At 35.6% G+C, this 11,318-nt stretch overlaps 1 protein-coding gene across 1 annotated transcript; it reads left to right on the top strand.

The window, feature by feature from the left end:
• Positions 1-218: 218 nt before the first annotated feature.
• LOC136984603 (cytoplasmic 60S subunit biogenesis factor ZNF622) lies at positions 219-1,527 on the top strand. Its single transcript, XM_067281663.1, has one exon. It carries the CDS (start codon positions 275-277, stop codon positions 1,397-1,399), a length of 1,125 nt encoding a protein of 374 aa, XP_067137764.1. The 5' UTR covers positions 219-274; the 3' UTR covers positions 1,400-1,527.
• The last annotated feature ends 9,791 nt before the right edge of the window (positions 1,528-11,318 follow it).

The raw sequence follows: 11,318 nt of genomic DNA, 5'->3' as shown, positions 1-11,318 counted from the left end.
AAACTACCTCGTCGTCAGAGGCAAGCCGTAATCCGTTCGGCGCGGCGCGAAGTCTGGTGCGGGAATGACCGGATCGATTTTAACGAACTACGCAACCGACATAAGACGGATAATTCTCGTGCAAATTTATTATCGAAATTAAAATTCCGTTTGTCTGGAAGAAATTGCAATTTTCCGAATATTAAAAATTATTCGCTGGCAAAATTTCTTGCCGCTAGGGAGCGTCATTACTCAGCTGTTTACGTTTGTCGAGCGAAGGTGAGAGACAGTCGCCATGTCGTTTACTTGCATAACGTGTCGCGTGGTCTTTAACCATCCCGAAGTTCAAAGGGGTCATTACAAATCGGAATGGCACCGGTATAACCTGAAGAGGAAAGTGGCGGAACTGCCTCCGGTTACGGAGGAGACGTTTCAAGAGAAGGAATCCCTACATAAAACTGTGGAGATCAAACAGAACCTCGCCACTTATTGTGGGGTTTGTAGAAAAAACTTCGCTTCGATAAATGCTCTCGAAGCTCATCAAAAGTCGAAGAAACATCAACTGGCCGCCAAAACGTCTGCAGATAAGGAGGACTTTAAGAAAGCGAAACGAGAAATTCGCTTTCGAAGTGACGACACTAATCCGACCGCTTACGAAATCGTAACCGGTCGTTTTAGTGACGTCACTTCGTGTGAAGAGGAAGAAGTAATCGAAGAGGGAGACGACGGCGACGACGACGACGAATGGGAGAGCTGCGACGAGATCGAAGAGTCGATGGGCAACGTCTGTCCATTCTGCGACCGCCACCACGGAGACGTCAGAGGCAACCTGCGACACATGACGCTCCGTCATTCGTTCTTCGTGCCGGATCCGGAGTATGTGGTCGACCTTCCGGGACTGATATCCCATCTCAATCGAAAGGTAACGGTGGACCGTGCCTGCCCCTGGTGCGACAGGTGCTTCGGTTCGGCCATTGCCGTACGGCGTCATGTGGCTGATTCTGGACATGCCAAGATCGGACGTGGCAGCGACGGTTTCCTCGAGTATGCCGACTTCTATGACTATTCTTCTGGCTATCCCAAAGGCGAACCGGAAGCGATCCCGGCCCTGCTGGACGACAGCGGGTGGGAACTGGTTCTGCCCTCTGGCGCTGCAGTGGGACACCGTTCCCTGGCTAGATACTACCGTCAGAACCTGCGTCCCCGTGACGGACGGAAAGAGGAAAGGTCGAAGAGGTTAATGCGGGTCGCGGCCTCCCGTTACCGGGCCCTGGGGTGGACCGGTTCTGCTGACGGGCGTGCCGTCTCCGGGATAGGAACCACTGGTTATGCCACAAGAGTCCGGTCTAGGTGGACCCTGAAATTGGGACTGCAAAATAATAAGCTGCAGCACCACTTCCGACCCCAAGTGCCATTCTAAGTTTCTTTGCTCGGCCATCCATTTTTGGACAGAGTACAGAAAATAAATGAACTTAATTTGTGTAAAACTAATTTGCCGTAGCAGTGATGATCGAAACAATGCTAATTAATAAAATGATTTGTATCGCATTAATGTCAGATTTTTCAGTTACTATTATTTTATTTTGAAGTTCCTCAAAAATTAACTCTGTTCATAAGAAATATTTTCATTTATTCCATCTTAACAATTTTAACGGTGGAGATTACATGTCTTACAAATTGTGTAGATTGAGTTAAAATTATTTTAACTGAAAACAAGTTAAAAAATAAAAATTTTTTTTTTGTAAATTTACTCTAATCCTGTTTAAAATTTGTTATTAGGCATAACCAAATGACACAATTCATCTAGTAATTTTCCGAAGTTAAGTTTAGTGAAGATAAATATATGCCGGTTTTTATTGTAACAGAAAATTGTAAATAATTACTTAATAATTGTTATGTTTTGAATCTGGAAAACTCCAATAACAACGTAACCGAGACTACTACTGACCAAATGTTGATTTGCTCTTCATTAACTGGGCTTAGAGGACTAGGAATTTGCTAATTTTCAAAAAGCAACTATACTTTGAATTACTCGAAATATGGGAACTATGATTTGAGTATTAAATGAAATGTTTGATTAAATTGAGCCGATCTGACAGATTTTGGAAAATGATTTTGCAAGATAAACTTCCACTCTGGCAGATGCATTTTTTATCATCATCATCATTGAAAATTTAATCCTTAAACTGGATTAAATTTCTAAACTCTAAAATTACCTGTACATATGGTAAAACTTGCTTAATGTAAGGTGTCACTGATAAGTGGAATAAGTAGATAAGACTTGTTTTGTTAAGATAAATCATTTCATCATTGCTTCAGATATTAAAAGAACATGTTAAAATGTATAATTTGAAGATTTATTAATTATTAATGAATGCTAGTAACTCATCCTGAATATAATTGAAATAGCAAGTGCAAAGAATTGCTGCAGTGTGAGCAAAGAATAATTAAAACACTAGTTAAGACTGCATAATTAGCCATACTTTGATGCCGAAGACATTAGAAATGCCCATTTGTTCAAAGGTAACAATAAATGTCTTAAATGACCATGATTACAATTTCTACTTTATTAAAATACCCTTTTGTATTATAATTTATATATCTAAACAGACTTTTAACATATAATAAACACACAAAATACTTTTACAAGTTTTTATATTGTGATGTAAACATATATGCACAGCTAAAGGTGTTGCCCTAGTAAAAGTGTCATTTCATCAAGTGATTTTTGGATAGTTTCAAACAATGTGGAGTGATATCAACTGATGAAATGATTTCAAATGACATGATATTACTTGATTATAAGTGATACCATTTCCTATTATTTGAAAATATCCAAAAGTCATTTCAGACAAAATATCACTCGATATCATTTCTGTAGTGCTGTCTGATTGATTTTAAATGATACCAAGTGCTATCTATTAGCTATATGATTAAATCTGAATTAGGAATAAATAAAATTTCTTTAAGAATGATATAAGTAGCTTTGTCTACTGACTGAAATTCATCATATTTCATTTCATATAAGCTTAATTGACATGTTTATTCTACTATTAAATAAAAGGCATTTTTAAACAGTTTATTATAAGTCAGAAATCTTTAACAATAAAATGTTTTCAAGATATTTTCTGGACATAGTGCCAAGTGATATAAGGAGATATTCAGTGATGTCAATCACTTGGTATTAATTGATGTCGAAGGTTTGAAAATGGAAAATATGAAAAGCATTTTAACATGTGAGAAAAGTGATATCACTTGATGTCAAGTAATGTGTTGTATCTCCAACAACTGATATAATTTGAAATCATGCAATAATGGTATGATTTCAAATGATATTTTTACTAGAGCATGTCTGTTTATTTCGTAATATTTAAGCATTAAACAAGTGTGCTTTTCTGTTAAAGTCAAATGTTATGCCACCTGCATGTTTAAGTTAGTAAATTTCTCTCCTACTTCTGCATGATATTCCCCAAAATACTATCATATTACAATTTGAATTAATATAAAAGGATATAACACATGCCAGACTCTATATCTAAAGCAATCTGTTATTATTCTATTTGTGTTTGATATTTAATACCCATTTTGACCAAATAATTTTTGAAGTCTACCTGTTTTCATTTTTTGGTTGGCCAGTAAATAAATAAATTCTGTCCATCAGAACCTTTCAAAAATGTGTTCCCCAAAGCCACTATTTCTTTCTTTGACACTTTCTAGAATGTATAAAAGACACTCCTCAAATTTCTTCTTTGCTTGTTTGTTCCATACCATCGGATATGGGTTACCTTTTGTTTAGTCTTTAATCCAAGTCTATATCTCATGTTCATGAAGAAATGACAACTGGACAACGGATGCAGAGTTTTAATAGCATTATACACTGTGTCAAAAAGGAATATCCACAAAATTGTAAAATAATTTATAATGGAACCAGTCTTGTTAATCAATTTACAAATTCTAAACAATGCATAGATAAACAACTGATCAATTTCAACCCATAGGGGTTGTTTGAATTCATTAATAGTATTTTTTCCTTCTGCTCACAAAAGTCTGATTATACCTATGCAGACATTTTCAATAAATTTTGTTCAGGTTTAGAGATTTCCTGGGCCAAATTTTTTGCTGGAAGTTGAGGCCTATCAGGTTGTACAGGGAAAATTTAGACCTTTTGAATTTTTTTCTAGAAACAACTGGAAACATGCTCTAGAACAGGCTTGGTCAACCCGCAGCCACGGGCCGCATGTGGCCAGTCACGTTAAATTGTGTGGCCCGCTAAGCGATATTATTTATCTATTACAACTTTTGTTTCCCGTTATGTGTATACCAAAACAATTAAATAAAGGAAAATTTGCATGTGTCATTGCTATAATGCGCAAGTGCGAGTACGAACTCTTGGTATAACAATAAAATCTTATTCATTTTGTATTTGTTTTACTTTTTTAAAAGCATGTTTGCTTAAATTGTGGCCCACCGTAATGTTACGTGTGATCAAAGTGGCCCACGAAACAATTTGGGTTGGCCAGGCCTGCTCTAGAATGTTTTGACTTATATGAGTAACCAAAGGGCGTTTCATCACATATTTCATTGGAAATATAGCCAAAAATTATTAATTGATTAGAAATAACTTTCCAAAACAATGTGGCGGTTTGCAAATTAGGGCATGCCGTTCTAAGGACGTGCGTCTAAAGACGGCACGTCTTTAGAACATAAGGGGCCCTCTTAATCTATTGATCAATGATACAATTAAAGGACAGCAAACGACATCGAACTATTATAAACCAATATTCAAATAATATTTTTTGCTGGAAGTGACAGTACAAGTGATACCCGTCTGTGTGTGTACTATAGACTACACCCGACCCAACTGTGAGTGGACGATGATACATCAAAATAGAAACTTACAGGACTACAAGACTTGAAAAGACATCTGTTGAAAACGATTGGTAAGAATTTATGAAACAACACCTGTAGGATGGTATGCGTTCATTTGAACTAACGGTATTTACCTAATTATAATATTATCTAATATTACCTAATTATATATATATATATATATATACTATAAATGATAAATGTTAATGACTTCTTATGCGGAATCGAGTATTGTTATGTAAAAATGAATACTAAATGTTACTTTACTGGTGTGTAAATATTATTAATTGTGATGACATGTAAATGACATTAGTTGTTATATGCCATAACTGTATAGATTATACTTGTGTTATTTACTGTTATGTCGGGAATCAATGTTAAAATCCAATATTTCAATTGTACATATACTCATTCTGTAATTCTAATTATAAACTTCGAGAGACTTATCCCTGGTAATGCTATAAAGCGGGGCCAGGGTATGTGCGTTTGCACCTTAAAATAACTAATTGAATTGAATTGAATTGAAATAATATTCTACTATTGTATTTGTACAATACTCCTTCTGATGTTTTATCTGTATTTTTATTTAGTTGTATTTTATCTCGTTTCAAAATAATAGATAAAATATTTTATCTGGTAATATATAACATACTGTAATCGGTCGTATGAAAATACAAAGAGCGAACACAAGCATTTTCGATACTTTCCAAATTTTTTAAATTATGCAACATTACTGTTTCCGTAACTTTGGATTTTCTGGAAGACAATGCAACGAAAAACTCTTTGTTTATTTGCTCTCGAATTGAGATTTTTATTCTTTCTGTCCCGTGGACAGACTCCACGAGAGGGGATGCAGCCAGGACGCCGCCCACGGGCTCATCAAAGGGAGAAATTTTTAAAAAAATTTCCCATTTTCCGAATAATGAGTCAACCGGCTAACTTTTATACTAAATTATTTTTCTACTTCAATATTGTTATTTGTAATAAGGAGGATCTCCGAAAGGGGAGCCTAAACTGGTCTTTGTATCAGAGTTGCCAGGTTTTGTCTTTTCCTGTACACTTTGTTTTTTTCGTACATTTTACGGCTTACGTTTTTCTTTGGCCTGCAAGATCGATTTCTTCCTTTTTTTCTCTCGCATCCATACACATCAACAGATTTTATTTTAAAACTCCTAGAACATTGTAATCACAACTAGAATATAACGGCTTTGAAAATAATGTCGATATATATTAAAATTGCAAAAATTTGTCAACCTTGATGAGATATATGAGAAATTTAGTAAGCGTAGGGGTGTTTTATTAGTGTGTTTTTAATTATCAAGGCAGTGATGTTAAGTAACTGCATTTTTTCTTAAAGTTACTAAGAAAAGTTTTCCAAACATAAAGTCATAGAGTTTTTACTATGTATTCCAGGCTCTAATACCTTTGTGGAAAGGGATTTGGCGAAACCATTGGTGATAAATCCAAAAGTCGTCACCGGGAGGAACTCCGAGAACTTAACGGACCTGGCAATCTGACTCAAAAACGTCACTTTTGATTCGAACCTCATGTATACACGCGTTGATTCTTGTTCAACCGGTACAATCGCATCGTAGCTCGTGTAACCAAAGAAATTAAACTTACTGAAAGCACCAAGCGTGACCGTAATACGAGATGAGTCCGAGTCAAACTCCGAATGCGACTTCGATATGTAATTTTTTAGTTGATATGTAAGTAAAAATTTTTATTATAAAAATGAACTTCACTAGCTACATACTTCAGTCCTGCTAGAATCGTCTCACGACCCCACTGTGCGCCGATTTCGTTCCCGATTCTACGAAATCTGTAATCTAAACCACTTATTGCAGTGCACCATCATTACTTTATTTTTAGAGTTCTTCGAGATTTCTCGTCTAACCAGCGAAAGGAAATAAACGCGTATAGAAATAATTCAATAGCCCCAATACTACTGTTAATTCCCTAAAATGATACCAACGTGTGGGTCATTCGTTTTCGATCGCAAATAACCGAATGCGCATTCCAGAAAAACTTTCACCGATTTTGGCGTCACGAGACGCGACCTCGGCGACTACCGCAAATAAGTGCATTTTCTGTCTGTCTGTGACACAAATGCTCATTTGAGACTACGAGACAAATTTAAAAATACCGTGAACATTTCATTCTTGCTTGTCGTCACACTCGATGTTTAAGATAAACTAAAAGTAAGCGATCTCAGAAAATATACGCACGGGCGAAATCCGTTTCCGGACGTGTATACTACCAGAGATAAATCGAACTTTAAAATAATACGACACGAAATAAACTCGAATGCACGACTTTTTTTTTTTTAACAACACAGGTTTAAAGAGACACGGATAATCTAGTATAGTCATTACTACCGTCTGCAATTTAATAAACTCATCTATTCTTACATCTATGAGCCCGTAATACTCCGAATAATTACAATGTATTCAAATACTGCCGTTCTTTACCAGTCCCGAGATAGTTACAAGTTTAAATTAACATTAGATTAGATCACTTTACATTTTAGAGTTTATTGAAGTTAAATTAAGTTAGTAATAAAAAAAAAAAACATCGAATACGTAAATAAAGCATTTTTTGGAATAGTACTGAAAGCAATGTCTATATAAGAAGGTCAGGACACGCGTGACCTACTTCTTGAGCGCCATTTTGGGGTATTTTGAGTCGCACGTTTTAAGCAAACTTGTACGAGCATTAATTAAACTAAAATTGCATAAATCCAGTGATTTCCAGTCAAAAATATAATAATAATTTCGGATGATTATGCAACCCCAATTTTATGTGACTTTTCGATCAAATAGTTTAAAAGAAACAAACATCAATATCATTTGCTGTCGTGATTGAAACTAATTGAATAGGTTTTAAAACTGATGAAATTACGTATATAGGCACTTCGTAAAGTGATGCAATAACATCAAAGAAAATTTAAAGTATAATAAAGAATATACAGTGAAGTTATCCAAAATTTTATTTTAAAGCATTTACCAACACAATATTAATGCATCAGAAAAATAAATACTGGACTAACGTTTAATGAATGAACATTTTTGGCTTTACAAAAGCTTAAACGTCATATTTTCCTAATCACATAAACTTTATCAAAAAAGGATAATATTAAACACAATTTAATGATATTTTTAATAGACTTATCTGAGACATAACTTCTTTCTCTGTAAACACACAGAAAGCTGTAAACTCTGTAAACCTATTGTTTAACGTTTTGGATACGTATATACGTAATAATAGTCGAGTCAAGCAGGAACCATGTGTGGTGAGCTCTATCGATAAGTCCCAAAATGGCCGCTGCCGTATAGAATCACGGGAGCGTGTCCTGACCTTCTTATACAGACCTTGCTAAAAGGCGTCTCTGGTGAAAAACATGCGAAACTCGCACGGATGACTAGAAAAAACTAATAAACTGATGAATGAAAATTTATCCGCTGGCGAAACTTGAACTTTCAATCCTTTAAGCCGCATGACGGCAGGATTGTTAGAGGAGTCCTCTTTACAGAACTCTCTCACAAAGTAGTGCGCACCTATAGAGAGGTTTCAAGGTCGCATGTCATGTGATAAAACACACGTTTGCTCCGCCCATTCGCCATTTTTGTGGTAGTTTTCGCTCGCTTAGCTTGCACGTAGTCTGTTATTCGACGTCTTTTTTTAGTTTAAACGTACAAAAATACTGCAGTTCTATTATCATGGATTAAGTTAAAAAAGATTCTTTTCTTGCAAGCTATTCTAGCAGTCTAACAGGACGAGATGCAGCTCTGTACGAAGAGAAAATTTCGTTATGTCAAGGCGATCCATACGAAGCCAGTTTATCAGACTTCGTCGTATATCAAGAGTTGTGGCCGAAAGTAGAATTTGGTGACATTATAAACTATTTGGTTTTTACAACAAATTTCTACACCCTGTCACAAATGAAAGCTTATAAATCTTTAGAGGCCCATAACTATTTAACAAGTGGCTGGGTTTCTCCTGATATAAAAGTAAAAGTAATGAATAACAGCGAAGTAATATTGCTTGGAAAGATATGTTTTCTTTTGTTTGTTTAAACTCGTGTTTTTACGTATTTCTTAAGTAAGAATTTTTGTCTGAAAGTAAAAGTCTAATTAAAAACAGCCGTGGAAATTTTTTAATTCAAATTGTTCAGTACCTTTATTTTCTAGTTGAAACTAGCATATAATAAGTCTACTTGCTTTTCGTTTTAACGTGTAATGTTTATAAGTTTGCACTAGCTAAAGCCTGAAATTACGTTAGTTATTCGTTTATAAATGCACTATACCTAACTAAATTAATATAAGCAAATCAGTAAACTCTTTTAGGTTTTAAAATATAACTTAGTGTTTATTAACGTAAATATTGAAATGAAATGTTTCTGACAAACTCTTGTATTGATATTCACTTTATTCGTAACGAAATTTTTCCGGTTAATTCTCGAGAGCCATGCAGTTTGCCTTCGTCGTGAAAGCTCCTCAGTTTGAGATCCTTGATGACAAATAATGCCGGGAATTTTAAAAAATGATGTTCCTTTGTTCTTGAGTGAACTAGCATTACACCCAATTACACAACAAATCACCATAGTGATATTCGCGACGAAAAAGAACAACACAAGAACTCCAGTTAAAACGCACGTGAACACACACAAAACGTAAACAAGTCACAGTCACAAAGATGGCGCTGGACAATTGCGCATGCTCATGACGTCACTCGTGATGTCGACATGAAACCTCTCTATAGAGAACTTCCATGAACGTCATCTCACGTGACCAAATCGTCATCGCTCCGCTCCAGCGCCATGCCGTTAGTGGACGGTTAGGTCTCTCTCTCAAACGGGATTCCGATTGTTTTTTAACCCGGGGAAATTCCACAAATTTCTTAATAATTCACTTTTTTCTTATTTTATACTAAGGTTGAAGAAATTTTGCAAATAGAAAGCATAATTAACTCATAAACTGTCAGAATACATTTATATTTATTAATTTTAAACCTACTTATTAGTTTTTTTTTTTAAACTTTTACTCGTTATGGCACGTCACAAATGGTCAATAATCAATACGTAGGTTATTTGTGGCAGGACTCAAAATTCTTTACCTGTAATATCTGGAATAATTGTGCTTACGCTGTCTTAATTTTTAACCATGCCCAGTAGCTTCAATAACTGCGTAACGCCAAGTTGTGCAAATTGGACAAGGATACGAACGAGTACGAAGTCTTTTTTTTTTTTTTTTTTTTTTTAACTCTTTCCGCCCTGTGGGCACTAAGAGGGCCTCTTTTAGTAGGCCCATTATGGGTTCGGCCAGGCCCACAATGGGGCGACCGGGTGGTGAGGGACGGGGCCCGACATATCCGAACGGATCACCCCCGAAAAATTCCTGGGGATTATTCGACCCGTTCGGATTCGATCCCGGGTCCCCCAGAGCGGTAGGCTGCCACCTTTACCGCTCGGCCATCCGGCCCGAGTACGAAGTCTGCAAGTATGAAGTTTTTCTTCATAATCCTGATTACTAAAGACAAACGAACTGCCGAATTATTGGGCCATAAGCTTGATGTTTCTATTAAAGCAGTCGATGTAGACAAATCAAGAATACTAGAGAACAAAAGAAGTACTACAATCCCGAAAACGAACTAGAAATCTTTCAGGATACAGATGAAAAAACACGTATTTGTCTTCTCTTAAATGCATTAAACACGATTCCAATCACATCAATTGAATCGGAAAAGGCATTCTCGGTAGCAAGACTTTTCATTACTAAAATAAGAATTAGACTGAGTGATCGGAGTATTGACCATCTTTGCTTTTTAAAATCTTATAAACATTTACAATATTTTGTATTATTGTGAATGCTTATCACGTTTAGAAGATTAAAAAAAAAAAAAAAAAACGTGCATTTTACTTTTCCAGCTGTTATACATAAGAGGGGAAACCGGGAACATTTTTACATTTTTAGACTCATTTCCATGAATATAAAAATGTAAAAATGTTCCCGGTTCCATTGAGAAATGCAAGAAAAACAAAAACTAATTAGAGGTTTTTATCTGTATCTATGAATGTGTGGGGGCACGATTTTGTTCACCCAATCTGAATTATTTCCATTACTTTTGTCGAAAATTCCTGAAATTTTGTAGGGAAGTTTGTATATTAGTGGATTCGATGCTATTAAATTTTGGTAAAGGTCGAGAGATGTAAGATCATATCTCGAGTAGGATCGGACTTAATGAAGATTTTACTCATTAACACATTTACAATTTTTTTATAAAATCATCTCGACCCTCAAAATTAAGCCTTTTGCCATTTTATAACAACTAAACATATAAAGTTTATAACAAAATCTCATAAAATAATCCGATTTTTCTCCACCAGATGGCAACGGCGGCGACATTTAAGTGCCGGTCCCGCCGCTTTCGTAGAGGTAAAATTCGACCGAATCTCGTTCTCGGGGCGTCGC

This window comes from Centruroides vittatus, unplaced genomic scaffold, assembly GCF_030686945.1.
Source record: "Centruroides vittatus isolate TY-2023 unplaced genomic scaffold, ASM3068694v2 contig_925, whole genome shotgun sequence".
In the NCBI taxonomy this organism is placed as follows: Eukaryota; Metazoa; Arthropoda; class Arachnida; order Scorpiones; family Buthidae; genus Centruroides; species Centruroides vittatus.
Note: the sequence above shows the minus strand (reverse complement) of the source record. Positions and strands in the feature narration are given on the sequence as shown.